Source organism: Umbelopsis ramanniana (genome assembly GCF_025399195.1).
Source record: "Umbelopsis ramanniana AG unplaced genomic scaffold K450scaffold_19, whole genome shotgun sequence".
Taxonomy (NCBI): Eukaryota; Fungi; Mucoromycota; class Umbelopsidomycetes; order Umbelopsidales; family Umbelopsidaceae; genus Umbelopsis; species Umbelopsis ramanniana.
Genome location: NW_026252105.1, coordinates 167,145 through 181,248, shown reverse-complemented (window position 1 = coordinate 181,248; position 14,104 = coordinate 167,145). Strand labels below are relative to the sequence as shown.

The 14,104-nt window shown below is 41.8% G+C and overlaps 6 protein-coding genes across 6 annotated transcripts; 2 read left to right on the top strand and 4 right to left on the bottom strand.

Moving 5' to 3' along the window:
- Positions 1–146: 146 nt before the first annotated feature.
- On the bottom strand, positions 147–1,756 carry K450DRAFT_235813 (uncharacterized protein). The gene is made up of 4 exons (XM_051588156.1): positions 1,686–1,756; positions 1,520–1,623; positions 1,026–1,457; positions 147–949 (listed from the first exon to the last, which is right to left on the bottom strand). Exons 1-4 carry the CDS (start codon positions 1,708–1,710, stop codon positions 419–421), a joined length of 1,092 nt encoding a protein of 363 aa, XP_051445763.1. The 5' UTR covers positions 1,711–1,756; the 3' UTR covers positions 147–418.
- Positions 1,757–2,199: 443 nt separating this feature from the next.
- K450DRAFT_235809 (uncharacterized protein) lies at positions 2,200–4,372 on the bottom strand. The gene is made up of 3 exons (XM_051588155.1): positions 4,110–4,372; positions 3,090–4,029; positions 2,200–3,024 (listed from the first exon to the last, which is right to left on the bottom strand). The coding sequence occupies exons 1-3, from the start codon at positions 4,359–4,361 to the stop codon at positions 2,297–2,299; spliced, it is 1,920 nt and encodes a 639-aa protein (XP_051445762.1). The 5' UTR covers positions 4,362–4,372; the 3' UTR covers positions 2,200–2,296.
- A 1,265-nt stretch (positions 4,373–5,637) lies between these two features.
- K450DRAFT_173273 (uncharacterized protein) lies at positions 5,638–7,188 on the top strand (the record flags this gene model as incomplete). The annotated part of the gene is made up of 8 exons (XM_051584173.1): positions 5,638–5,800; positions 5,862–6,054; positions 6,128–6,268; positions 6,337–6,453; positions 6,529–6,562; positions 6,633–6,749; positions 6,813–6,911; positions 6,982–7,188. The coding sequence occupies 8 exons, from the start codon at positions 5,638–5,640 to the stop codon at positions 7,186–7,188; spliced, it is 1,071 nt and encodes a 356-aa protein (XP_051445761.1).
- Positions 7,189–9,659: 2,471 nt separating this feature from the next.
- K450DRAFT_235800 (uncharacterized protein) lies at positions 9,660–11,775 on the top strand. The gene is made up of 9 exons (XM_051588154.1): positions 9,660–9,844; positions 9,906–10,020; positions 10,086–10,218; positions 10,291–10,399; positions 10,457–10,593; positions 10,655–10,794; positions 10,860–10,966; positions 11,033–11,163; positions 11,236–11,775. The coding sequence occupies exons 1-9, from the start codon at positions 9,800–9,802 to the stop codon at positions 11,453–11,455; spliced, it is 1,137 nt and encodes a 378-aa protein (XP_051445760.1). The 5' UTR covers positions 9,660–9,799; the 3' UTR covers positions 11,456–11,775.
- On the bottom strand, positions 11,533–13,324 carry K450DRAFT_235798 (uncharacterized protein). Its single transcript, XM_051588153.1, has 8 exons — positions 13,212–13,324; positions 13,064–13,145; positions 12,720–12,999; positions 12,499–12,648; positions 12,294–12,431; positions 11,952–12,226; positions 11,794–11,877; positions 11,533–11,732 (listed from the first exon to the last, which is right to left on the bottom strand). Exons 3-8 carry the CDS (start codon positions 12,877–12,879, stop codon positions 11,610–11,612), a joined length of 930 nt encoding a protein of 309 aa, XP_051445759.1. The 5' UTR covers positions 12,880–12,999; positions 13,064–13,145; positions 13,212–13,324; the 3' UTR covers positions 11,533–11,609.
- A 144-nt stretch (positions 13,325–13,468) lies between these two features.
- On the bottom strand, positions 13,469–13,864 carry K450DRAFT_198351 (uncharacterized protein; the record flags this gene model as incomplete). Its single annotated transcript, XM_051584573.1, has 1 exon — positions 13,469–13,864. One exon carries the CDS (start codon positions 13,862–13,864, stop codon positions 13,469–13,471), a length of 396 nt encoding a protein of 131 aa, XP_051445758.1.
- Positions 13,865–14,104: the final 240 nt, after the last annotated feature.

The following is a 14,104-nucleotide window of genomic DNA, read 5'->3' as shown; positions in this document are numbered from 1 at the left end:
CTGAATTGATCAGCCTGAGTTTTAACCACAGATCAGGGAAACAAAGGATTTCGACCGCCACCGTTTTTTTTAAATCTCCACTTGCCCCGTTTTCACAACGTCAGCGGTATACTTTGATTCCAGAGGAGAGCAAAACAAAAGAAAAATATGCCAGTCTTTTTCATATGTGATTTTATTCTTTGAATACGTGGCTAAATGCTCGACCAAAAAGATCCAAGCAATAAGTATGCAATATATTCTCGTACATCGTCAAAAAATTTTGGGGGGTTTAAGAGTAAAGGGCGCTCGCTACGTATGAAAGCTTTTTTGAAAAATAAAAATAAAAAAGTTGGGGGATATGTACTTGACCATGTCGATCGTGCGTTGCTTGAGATGAAGGAGGTGGTTGTAGGCTCAATAGAAAAGTAAAGAGATATATTTACATGATGATCTGAGGCTCAGTAATGTTAGCAGCAATACTCTTGTGAGGCAAGATAGAGCCACCATTGACATAGATCTCATCCTTGATGGTAACATCGTCACCAAGAACAGAGCATCCTTCCAAGCGGGACCATTTGCCAACGCTGGAGTGCCATCCAACAATGCTGGAGTGGACCCAGGCGAAGTCCTTCACCTTGGCTCCTTCCAAGATAACACATCGCTGCAAGCGAACACCGTCTCCAATGACGGCATCAGGTCCAACAACTACATTGGGACCAATACGACATCCCTTTCCAATCTTGGCGGAAGGATGAACCATAACATTACCCTTATGAACATACTCCAAAGTAGGGTTGACAAGTTGCTCAGGGTGTTTCTTGGATAAATGAGAAAGGTACAAACAGGTACCAGTCAAGAAATCCTTGGGCTGACCAACGTCCATCCAGAAACCATCCAAGTCGAAGGTGTGAAGTTGACCATCCTCGGCAATGAAGGGGAAGACTTCCTTCTCAATGGAAGTGGGCTTGAGCTGAGGTGAGGTAACATTTCAACTACGTCAGTTGGAGGTTTATAAATAAAAAATTGCCTAATTTTGAAACGCATACCTCAATTCGGTTTAGAACGGTGGGGTTCAATATGTAAATACCAGCATTGATCTTGTTGCTGATGAAAGTCTGAGGCTTCTCGACGAAACGCTCAATCTTGGAGGAATCAGCGTGGTTGACGACCACACCATACTTTGAAGGATCCTCAACCTTGGTGACAACAATAGTACCTTCGCCGCCGTGAGACTTATGGAAATCGACAAGTTGCTCGAAAGGATAGTCGCAAATGACATCGCTGTTTAAAACGAAGAAGCAGCTTTCGTCCTTTCCAAGGATCTCGCGAGCCAGCGCAAGTGGTCCAGCAGTACCGAGAGGTTCAGTTTCGACCGAGAATGTGATCTTAACATTGAACTTTTCCTCATATTGCTGGAGAACTGAAACCATAACCTCAGGGCGATAGTTCACAGCCAAAACAATATCACGAACACCAGCCTAAGCGGTCAACCACGGTCAATAACCATCAAAGATAGTTCCTATACAGATGACAGACGTACCTTTGCAAGAGCCTCGATCTGATGGAGGATCATGGGCTTGTTGGCGAATTCAACCAACGGCTTGGGAAGGGTAAGAGTGAGAGGGCGAAGACGGGTACCAAAACCTGGTTTGATTTGAATGTTATGACCCATGTGCGTATATATTGAAAGTTGTCGTCTCACTTACCACCGACGAGAATGAGAGCTTTCATGATGAGAAGATGATGAAAAGAGCGGTAGACACCAGAGTGAAACGTGGGTGGCCCGTACCTTTTTACGGCGATTCTAAATTAGTGCAGCCCAATTTAAGCGGAGAATTCAACTCAGATATCAGTCCCAATCTTGGCACTCCATTTCTTTTTTTTCCTGACCAGCCAGAGAAAATCCCATCAACAACGTCTGTGAGGATTTTCGGTTCATTGATGCACTTTTGGAATGTTTCTTTTTTTTTTCTATGGTTGGAACAAACTGAATACCTCAGACTCTCAGCGCTGGCTCCACCTTTTGCCTTGTGTTCCAGGAAAATTTCAGTTTCTAGCGACATCCACTTTTGGCATATCACCACAGTTTCCAGAAACCTTACATTAGGTGACCTTCTACGCAAACCAACTTAACTCCTGCCACCCCGGCTTTTTTAATAGATCAGGAAACTTATTTATAGTGTAATTCATTGTTTTATAGCTAAGAAGATAGACATGAAGGATAGCGAGCACTGAGCTGTGACATGATTAAGTCTTGCTGGGTGTTTATTGAGAAAAATTTACAGTATATAAGATGGTTGGTGGCTAACAATATGCATTATTTATCTTGCCCGACATCGTCGTCTATAACACCAGCCATTTGTAACAGCTGACGATCAACGCCTTTGCCGTCTTTTCTGATGTTAACTCCTGCTCGCCTTTCAGCTTCCTGCTTATCGAACTGCCAATCGCTTGCTTGTGTCACTCTTGCTTTTTGGCCGCCCATGCCAAACACTTCCATGCTAGCTGTTTCAAAGAAATATGCGAACTTTTCTCGTGTTCGACCCTTGCCAAATGTAGGGGCAGCTGGGAATGCATCTTGTACGTATGTGCCTTTCTGTAAGCTGTCATCCAACGTCAGTAGGAATGCGTTTTGTGGCGAGGGTGAGGTGGAGGTTCGGCTGCGCTGGTGTTGACTGGCAGGGGGTCCATTGTAGGAGGACGTGCCTCCAAATGCTATACCGAAATCTTTGTGGCAGTAAATATACTGTTGTCCCTTGCCTATTGGGCGATATATTTCATAATTGGGACCAAGCTCATAAACAAAGCATTCGGAACTGCCCCAATACTGCTTTGGCTGTTTCCATGGCTCTGGTATATATGCACCTAATAGCATACTCTTAGGTGTATTCAAAAGCTGAGCGGAAGAAGAGAATCGTCGCAAAGGTGAGCTTCCATGCTTCGGGGCCGAAGCTGATGATGATAATTCTTGATACGATGATGATAATGATAATGAGGATGTTGCCGTACCAATAGCTTCTACTTGCAGTATCAAAAGAGTGGGACCTGAACCAACAAAGCGTGAGAAAGACTCTATTGAGCTGATATATCGACTATACCACTAAACCTACCAGGGTATTTGAAGACGTGGGAGATAAAATTGTTCATGGCGTATCCGTCACTATCGGCGTTGTACAATAAATTCCATTGCTTTTGAGACATGGCATTTTCCGGGAGATTCCAGCTAATCATAGCAGCATACATGGTCGTTAGCAGTTCTGTTTTATCTGGTTTTGGCGTAACATCTGCGCTCATCACAATTTCAGATCGACTAGTGGAACTATGAACAGTAGGGTGTTCATACATTGCAAACTTGTTGTAGATAAAAGACTGTAAGCTCTTGAACAGGTTTGGGGCATTCTGATTCCTCCATTGTCGAAAATGTGACAGTGATATACAAGGCAAATCGGAATCATAATCTGTAGGAGGGATGCTAGATATACTAGCGACTATGTTGTCAGCCATTTTGATTTCTTCTTCACAAGAATTGTTGCCTTGAACAGGGTACGGTGTCTCTTCCCACTCCACTCTGACTATCCAAAGAAGAAATGCTAAGATAGTTGAGATATCTCGGCATAAAATTTGAACATTATTTTCATCTTCTTCATTGTCGTCTGCTTCGGTAGCGTCTTTGAGTTGATCGTCATCATCAAAGTTCACCCCGAGATCAGCTAAACTTAGCCCTCTGCTGGCTGCAGGTTTTATTTCGCTATCATCTTCCATTTGGGGTTCTTCTTGAGAAGCATTAGCTGGTACACCATCTGAGACCTCTCCTTTTATAGTTGCAGGTAGAACTGCAATTGATTCCAGAAAGAAATCCTCAAATTTGGCGCCGAGCGTTTGATCTTTTTCCAGCTTCCCAGTCATAATGACAAAGGCAGTAAGAAAACCATCCAAAGTTAACGGTATAGGACCAGCCTCATCACACTTTGGAAAGGATGCCAGATATGAAAAGGACTTAAACAGTAAAATACCAGCCGGTTCCACTGACGCAGGAAGCTCGAGTACATCCTGAGATACCACGGTAAGTTAGCGTTGGGAATAATCGCGCTCTCCGAGTGTAATCTTGCACGAATAGTTCAGGTACTTACCAGAAATTTCTTCAATTCGATGCACTCAAAGTTGTCTGAAAATGTTGTCTTTAAATCGTTGAATGCCGCATAAAGTGATCGCAACTCCCATTTCGAAAGCCGACTCTTGATATGCTTCAGGTCAGCTTTGGATCGAATGGATGACAAGGCTGACGGGGATACGGAGGTAAAAGAGTCATATAACTTTTGGGAATCTTCTTGGCTTGCGTCATGAACTCCTTGTGTCTTCAACGAGCTCTCATTTTGACCCATGTGAAAAAGACAGCTAGTAGCGTGAGGAAGTCGACGAATTTGGAACCACAAAAGTTGAAAAGCAATGGATCACGTGTTAATACCTTTCATTACTCTTTGTCTCATATGCCATAAATGTGGATAATAAAGTAGAGATAAAAAGCTTGTTTAAAATAACCTTCAAATGGATTCATCTTCAAACGGACTATATGAAAGCTGCGACAGATTTTATTATAGCATACTGCATTCAAGCAAGTGTACCTGGTCATAGCAATACAAGGTCTCGATACATCTTTACCGGGTATAGATGCATCATGGTATGGTATTATGGGTTACTTCTCTAGTCTGACGCAAAAAAAGGACATTCATACACATGGTATTTGTATGTACAAAGAAGGCTAAGCTATAGTACATACTCTGAAGAAGGATATTTATGTTGAATGGACAACACTAATCCTCTTGCTATGAACTCATATGGTTGTAAACCTGAAAACTGATTTATTTTTTGTGTTATGCCTGCTTACGAATGCTTACTACTGCTTATTCAAATTATCACTGATCCCATGCTTCATTAGGCTGCCTTTACAACGTATGCAGAGGCGAAAAATCTCGTCCCCAGCTGTTGGCCCGATTCTGCTTGCCGGAAATCTACAAATTGCATAATGAACTACCAAGATAGCAATCCGACAGTTGAAGATCGGCACAAAAGAACTTTAGGGAATAGGTGTCTCTGATAGACAGGTTGCCTCTCAAAGTAATTGTGGTGGTTGGGGCCACTTAAAAGACACAAGGACGTCTTGTTCACACTGAAAGTTATTATGCAAATACTGATGCTACTCAATGGAAGTAAGCTTACTCCAGTACGCATCAAAGTTAACAAAATTCTGCGCAAAGCTTTCGCATCGGGTTTGGAAGATGTTTAAAGCATAATCATACACCTTCAAAAAATTGCATTCCTTACCTCCCACAAAAGGAAATTTCTCAAATAATTCTCGTCCTTTGTTGTTTGCTGCTACAAGTACAATATTCCCGAGTTAACACTATTAATTTGCCAAGATACATGATACTAGCCTATTGGTAAAGCTGTTTCTATTCATCCTATTCTGGTCTCTTTTTTGCTTCTTGTTCGTCTTTTTCTAATTTATACGTTTCATTTTCATCTTCGCTTGGTCTACATAGAGCATCAGGATCAAACCTTGTTTTCATCATCCATTCTCCTGGATTTCCCCAACGTTGATAACTACTATCTTCTTTTTTATCGTACATTATGAGTGCACATGAATCCATACCTCAGCCGATGGCCTCTCCAGCACCACAGCGTAGATCCTTGAAAAAGAAGGCAGGACAACACCAACCTTCCGCAGGAACATTTACCCCTTTCACCTCTCCGTCAACAGGTAGACGGCGAAAGGACGTAGGTGATTACTGGCTGGGCCATACGCTCGGAAAAGGATCTTCGGGTATGCGATTATCACAACCAGTAGAAAAAGAAAGTATCACTGTATTGACTTTCTATTATAGGACGCGTCAAGCTTGGCATCCATAAGGAAACTGGTCAAAAAGTGGCAATCAAAATTATATCTAAGACTCATTTGGCATCCAATGGTTCGATAGAAAGAGCCGTCAAGAGGGAAATAGCTGTGATGAAGTTGATTGATCACCCAAATATCATATCACTTATCGACGTTATCGACCTGAGCGACTCGCCGAATCTGTAAGTCATATGAGGTCATGCGTCGAAATGTTGTTTGCATTTCTCATTAAACATATTTTTGTCTCGCCTCAAGGTATCTCGTTTTGGAATACGTTGAGGGCGGAGAATTGTTTGAGTACTTGGTATCCCAAGGCAGACTCTGCGAAAGTGAAGCCAGACGATATTTTCAACAAATTATATTTGGTCTTGAATTCTGCCATAGACATCTCATTTGGTTAGTATAAGTGCTGTATGATTTACGTTTCAAGAACTACTGTAATGCATGTTAACATTTGATATTAGTCACAGAGACTTGAAGCCAGAAAATTTACTTTTAGACGAGAACAAAAATATTAAGATTGCTGATTTTGGTATGGCATCCTTGCAGCCCACAGGAAGGATGTTGGAAACCAGTTGCGGGTGAGAACATATAGCAATGAAATGATGTACGAAATGGAATTTATCTGAATATACGTCTCATGCCATCTGATTTAGATCACCACATTATGCTAGTCCCGAGATTGTTGCTGTGAGTATTCGAACAATGGCAATTGACTAAATACAGTGTATTCATGTTGTCTGCTGAATATTTTTATTAGGGAATTCCCTATAATGGATCTGCATCTGATATTTGGTCTTGTGGGATCATCTTGTTTGCACTTCTTTGTGGACATCTACCCTTCGATGACGAAAATATTAGGCTATTGCTTACCAAAGTCAGTCATCGATATGAATGATATATTAATGTTAAGTACCAGTACTAACTCATCCCACCAAAGGTCAAAAATGGGAAATACAAGATTCCTGATCATGTCTCAAACCTTGCAAAAGATCTCATTGCCAAAATATTAGTGATTGACCCGAAAGACAGATATAAGGTAATGTGGTACCAGGCTCCCTTCCCCACAATGTTTTCAATCAACATTAACTGATATAGTGAAACTATAGATGGAAGACATACAGTCTCATTCTTGGTTTACAGTCGAGAAGCATTACGACTTGACTCTTCTTCCTCAGCCACCAGCACCAGAGGAGATCGGTATGCCGCTCAAAGCCTCTGCGCAGATGGACGAAAGGATACTGGAGACACTAAAAGTGCTATGGAGTGATCTATCGAAGCAGGATATTCTCAACGCTCTTCTTAGTAATGAGTAAGTACATTGACACTGTGCATAGAACTGTCCATATATCTAAAAACTGCATCTAAAAGGCACAATATGCAAAAAGTCACTTATGTATTGCTACAGCGGCGAGCCAATAAATATTGGGAGATTGGCCACCCAGACGACGATGTAGTACCCACCACACCAGCCAAACGAAGGCGTCCTGTAACAATATGCGCTGTTGGTCTTAACAGAAATTCCCTACCTGGTATCACTTCAGTAATGGCATCAGAAACAAAAAGCACTGCCTCACCGCAACAATCTACAATTCCAGCATTTGGCGGAATCGATACTGATGGTGAGCTGAGAGACACCTTAAAGAAGTTTGAGTTTATCGACAGCTCAATAGATCGAAATGATATTGATATGGACCTCCCACCTCCAGTTCCACCCAAACCTATTATAATACGTGCAGACCTCATATACAATCAGATCATGCAAAACATTGAGAACTCTGTCACTACGGCTAACAAGCATTCTAGCCTTCCGCCTACTGATCAGTAAGCTTGCCAGTTCATTGAATAATTTCTTGGGTATTTTTTCTAACCCGCCTGTCTATCTTAGCTTGACGTCGCCACTACCTACTGTAGCGCCTTCTCCATCACCTCGTCGACAATCGTTTGTGAACAGCATTGCTACCCCACGCTGCAATCGAAGTGTTTTTGGTGGATTCAACTCAAGCCAGGCTCCTCCAATACCAACACAACAACATTTGGGAGTTGAACATATGATCTCACCGCGTGCAAAGCAAGCCAGTAAATTTAGTTCGATCTCATCAAGAAATACTATAGAGTCGGGAAGAAGAGCTGTAGATAATAATGCAATTACCTCGCCAAGTGCTATTAATAATTCTGAGGACCACAGACGATTTAGCCGATCTCTACGACTGCTACAGCGAAACAAGGTGGATTCTACTAAAGCTACGAAAGCTTCACATCGATTTTCTATGCCAGCGCCCCAGACGAGGACAACGGACTATGATCAGAAAGCTAGCGCATATACCCCAACACTTGGTAAAAAAGAGTCAAAAGCTCATCTTGACGCAATTAATGGCCAACCGACAGCGGTCCATATTCAAGGCATTCTTGCCCAGGGTTCATCAAGCGAGCAAAGTTCTCTATCAGGGAATATGTCTCCATATCTTACCAGTCCCCGGTTATCTTCGTGGATACCTGGCCTATTCTACTTTAAGCAACCAAAGGTATGTTATGTGCATTCTTCGATCTTACGAGAATCTAACTAACAGAAAATATGAATCAGATATGTTCAATCGGCTGTGTCGCACGAGGTGAATTCGAAGCCATTGAGAAAGTGAAGAAGGTGGTGGAAGAGGTAAAAAGGTGAAAAGTGACGGACAGGTTGATGACAATATGATTGACATGATTATTTTCATTTTTCAAAAGCATATGGATGGACGCGTGAGTGTCCGAAGTGACAAAGACGGATTCCTACGCTGCAAAGGAGAGATGCGGTACCGTTCAGCTAGCAAGATCACCATCTTGAAATTTAAGATTCAAGTATTTTTACCCCCAAAAATTATATCCGATAGCTATATGGCTCGTATCGACTTTATTCAGCAGCAAGGTAAATAGTGTAGAGCCATTTGATCATCATCTAGACTTTCTGCTTGATTAATTAACTCACTTTTATCTTTAAAGGTGATGCTATGGCTCTTTCAGACGCTGTTGCAACCATCGGTCAGATACTAAGAAACTACGAGCTAGATGCTGATTTAATATCCACAGCTAACGGATGGCTGATGCGCCAGGATAGCCAACCAGTTGGGCATCAGCAAGTATATTAATTAACTGCTTTATAAACAGGCGTATGACTTCTTATGTTACAGTTTTAAGGATGATCTCCTTAGATGCACCCATGCAATACCCCACACCTTCATCAAACATGTATGCGAAACATGAATATATATGAATTTCATAAGGGTGATTTATGTTTTTTTATGCTTATTATAAAGCGCATCACTCCATTTTCCCACAAATAAAACACCAAGCCATTTAATGCCAGCGTATGGTGAAGGTGAAAATGCTCGCAAACGGCTATTGCAAGAACTCGCCATTGAAGCGGTGACATATTTTCCCTAAACTTTTCTGTATCCCTCAGTGGTGATTATTTACCAGGTGGAGGGAATCTACGTTTACCAATTAATTATAGTGTACCAGCATCTACATCTGCCATTTTGGCCTGACAATGGAAGTTTAAATACTCAAATATTATGATTTTAGTAGAACTTCCCTACCATTTCAAAGCAAAGGACGTTAAATGCAGCAGAAGCTAGCCGTGCACATCGTAATTCGAAAAAGCAGAAGGAGGATTGGATATATTGATGTTATGCGAGAGCGAATATCGATAGGTGATGTACCCAAACGCAGCCATAAAGTATATCTTATCTTCAATGCTCATTTAAAGATCCCGGCATTGATGGCTATAACAAATATAAAGGAGGAGAAGAAAGACAATCTGTTCTCGAGGATAATTATTACTTGACCTGCCAAATACAAATTTGAAACTCCTCGTATAAGCATTGGTTACTGAAAAAAAATTGGGAACCGAAGAAAAAAAAATTACTATAGCTTTTTCTGCACATAATGAAGATGACCGATTACTCAAACAAGGTGGTCCTAGCACCTATGGTAAGCGTCAGTCTACTGTTCTCTTTTCAAAAGCAAAATTTACATATAATGCCGCCATAAGGTCCGAATTAGCTCACTTCCATTGAGATTGCTGTCCTTGGAGTATGGAGCAGATTTAGTTTGGACAGAGGAAACAATCGACAAAAAGATCATTGGCTGCGAACGCCAAGTGAACCGTATGTAAAAGTTTCACAGAAGTTGCTTATGAGACCGATTGTTGTTTGCTCACAATAAGCTCTAGCTGCCACCGGTGTCATCGAATATAAAAAGAACAACAGACTGGTCTTCGCAACACATCCCGATGAGCGTAACCATGTGATATTCCAAATAGGCACAGCAGATCCAGATCTCGCCCTTCAAGCTGCTCTCACAGTGTGAGTTAGAACCTTATGAATGTCGTGCATGTTGATATAAAGGCAATTGGTGACTTACCAGATTTTACGCAGTAAGGATGATGTTGCCGGGATTGATGTCAACTGCGGCTGCCCCAAGAAGTTTTCTATCCACGCCGGTATGGGAGCCGCTTTATTATCTAACCAACCAGTGTTGAAAAAGGTAAGGTGTCGTCAAGTGGGAGTCAAGGTGGTAACAGGTCTAGTAACAGATTTAAAGATCCTCGAGAACTTGGTGCAAAACAGCGGACTGCCTGTCACCTGTAAAGTTCGCATTTTGGAAACCCCCGAGAAAACTAGAGAATTGGTAAAGATGATCGAAGGTACTGGAGTAAAGGCAATCACGGTTCACTGCAGGTATATACGTTTTCGACAAAATGAAAGTTGCTGATTGGCTGTTTCTAATCTTTGTTTCTAGAACGAAAGACATGAGATCATCTGAAAGGGCCAAATGGGATGCATTGAAGGATATTGTTGAAAATGTCAAAACCATCCCCGTGGTCGCAAATGGCGATGTATTTGAGTATGGGGATATTCAGAAATTGAAAGATCACACCAGTACGTATTGAGTCTCGATCTGATTATTGAAGACACCGTGATTTCTGATAGTCCATTTGTTATAGATGTCAGCTCAGCGATGATAGCTCGTGGCGCAGAGTACAATCCTTCTATTTTCCGGAAAGAAGGCAAACTTCCAGTGGTAGATGTTATTAAGGCGTATTTGAAAAAGGTGAGGACTGATACAGAGGCCATCTGTGAGGCTAAGATACTAATGCTGCTTTTTTGTCGCTGACAGTGTGTAGAGGTTAATAATTTGCCTCAAAATACGAAATACTGCATGCTCTCCATGGACAAGGAGAAGGGACATCATACCAGATCTGAAATATATGACAAGATGACGCACACCAAGTCTCATCCTTCATTTTGGTAAGAGACTTATTGTTTAAGGGTTATGATCACGTTCTGCGGTTCTAACGATCCATACAAAAAAATTGGTAGTAAACTTTTCGGAATGGAAGAATTCTATGAAAAGGAGATCGCGGAACAAGAGGCGCGAAAGAAAGCTGCTTCTCCACACGACGATAAAGTCAGCCAACCTCCCAAGAGAAAGCTCGAGGAGCAGGAAGATGATGCCTCCACCGAACGAGTGGTAAAACTGGCCAAAACAGAACAAGACAAGATTGAGCAGCCAATTCAAAAAGCCACTATCGAAGCATAAGTGTGATATTTCAGCATATTAGCATTGTAAACCATTCCCCACTGTAAAAAATAATAATGAGATCTACACTTTTCTTCGTCTGATTTTATGCATGTGTACTTTTAATGAGATAGACTCAAGACCAGCTTGGACTTTTGATATATCTTCCAAATGATCAATTTAACTGTTTTTGCTCAAAGTTCTGGTTCCATTTAAGAAGGTCATTGATATCCTTTACCCAATCAACACCTTCGTTGACCCGGTTGATGCAAGGCATGGGGTATTTTGACATGCGAACCTAACGCAAATGTTGAGTATCCACAGAGTAACGAGGATAATGGCATTGTTAATGTGATTACCTGGAGATATTCCCCTCTTTCCAGCATATAAATCTCTCGTCCATCCATAGATACCTCCACTGGGCTTTTGCTACTTTCACCAATCTATATAATTGTTTTGTTAATATAAGTCTTCACAGAGTGTGCAAGCACATCGTTAACGAAGTTAAAAGGCTCACCTTTAATTGAACTCTGGAGCTTGTTGGCAGTAATACAGTTCGAAATGATAACGACCGTGGACAAATAGGGGTAATAACAAGCGTATCTACGGCTGGATGAACAATGGGGCCACCAGCGGATAGAGAATACGCTGTGGACCCAGTTGGGGTTGATATGATCAGGCCGTCCGCTATGGCATCAGTCAAATACTGACCGTCCACGAAACACTCTATCGCCGTCAGGTGAGGTGATCTGCCCCTATGCAGAGTTAGTTCGTTCATGACTTGCCTATCACCTAAGTCAAACATAATGTGTCACATATAGGATTTTAATTCCTGATCATCCATTCAATGTCTTCTTACATATTTCGACTCCGTCGCGAACAAGTCGTTCTCCATTCGGAAGGTGCAAGGAACAAAACAATCGCATTCGCAGCAGCAAAGATAAATCATTTTTGTTTTCCACAACCTCAGATAAAACGGATCTGTAGTTTCGGATGTCTTTCCATTCAGCGTTAGATAACATTATTATTTGCCCGCTTTCATTGTCTGATATGACATAACATACCGAAAGGCATTAAGAATCCCAGCGTTCCCATTGAAAAAGATAGCACCGGAGGGGCAGCCTTTGGAAACAGTGAAGATACATGAAGCATGGTGCCATCGCCTCCCAATGTGATAGCAAAGTCCACCACTCTCGAATATTCAGCTTTATGATCTACGACCATAGAAATGCAAAGGATTTCGTCAATGCATATCTTAGTCGATGCACAAATATGTCAAACTTACCGTTGGGTATGACAAACACGAAAGGAAGCTTCTCTCGGAAATGCTCTGCAACCGCTGACTCTACTACAATGTTGAGGTCTGGGTATTCCTCATGTAGCCAGCTGTACAGTGTGTGGTCAATTGCCATCCCGCGTCTGATACAGATAATCTGATTTTTCATTTCAATGGCCGTCCATACCTTGCAACATCCACAAGTGCCGCTTCTGTCTTGCTGTCGTTTGGCTTCTTTATAATCAACACTGTTCTAGGCCGCTGACGCCACGAGAGCAGAAAGTTACCGCTACTCATTAAATTAGCTGTTAGCATCTTTCTTAATCAAATTCTAAATATCGCGGTTATCGTACCCATGTGGATCACCCGGCAATTGTAATATCCTTGATATATCTCTAGTTTTAGTCAATACTGGTACAAACGTGTTTCCAGAATCTAATATTTTATGTTAGCATTTCGCCATTTCATAAGAATTTGCAAATGGTTGGAATCAATGGTCACCAAAGGTTAACTCCTTCCGTTTAAGCTGGACGTCGAGCTTGGTAGGCAGTTGTGTACTTTCTCTTAGACCAGTAGTATTGTAGTAGCGTGCATAAGAGAGCCAACTTTGGCAACGTATACGTGTTGTCGTCTGTACATTGCAGAGTATAGATCTCTGCATGAGTTTATTAAGCATGAGTACGAAATGCAATAAATAAGAAAAAATGGCTATTCAAGCTGTAAGTTGTTAAATTTTCGACAAGTTCAAACGCAGTTCGTTAGCCCATGCTGTTGAGCGTTTCCATGTCAGGAACAGCGCCATGGGCCATTAATATATCGGCAACCCTCATCTTTCCTCTCTTCACACACTCCTTGAGCGTTAGGGTATCTGGTGTCATCTTCAAGTCATCTAGGAGGTATTCTATCATAGTGTAGTTCTCTCGTACAGCTGCACTTCGGAGAGCAAGGCATTTGCGAGCATAAGGATCGGCGCCGTGTGTAATAAGTAGCTTGACTAATTTGAGGTGCCCGAGTTGGCACGATTTTACAATCGGAAAGCCATCTGGCAAAGTACTTGAGCAGCCTCTCTTTAGGAGTTCCTCGATAAGTTGGTAGGAGTCGTCTGGCAAGGTTTGTTGTGCGAATAAAACACTTGGTATGCGCCGACCTTTCATGGCAATTTCTGAGCCGTTGACTTTGTCAAGCCTTTCCAGAGTAGCCTGATTAAAAAATCGAAATCTGGGTCCTTGTATAGCGGCTTCAATTGGGTTATTGTTGTACTTCTCCAGCAACCAGTCCACTTTGGTCCCGATAGAGGAGCGGCTTAAGTTTACATACAGTTTTCTTGATACCAAGGGTAAATCATTATTTGCTGACAAAATAAATATGCATGTTAGAATTTCATGAGGAAGGCT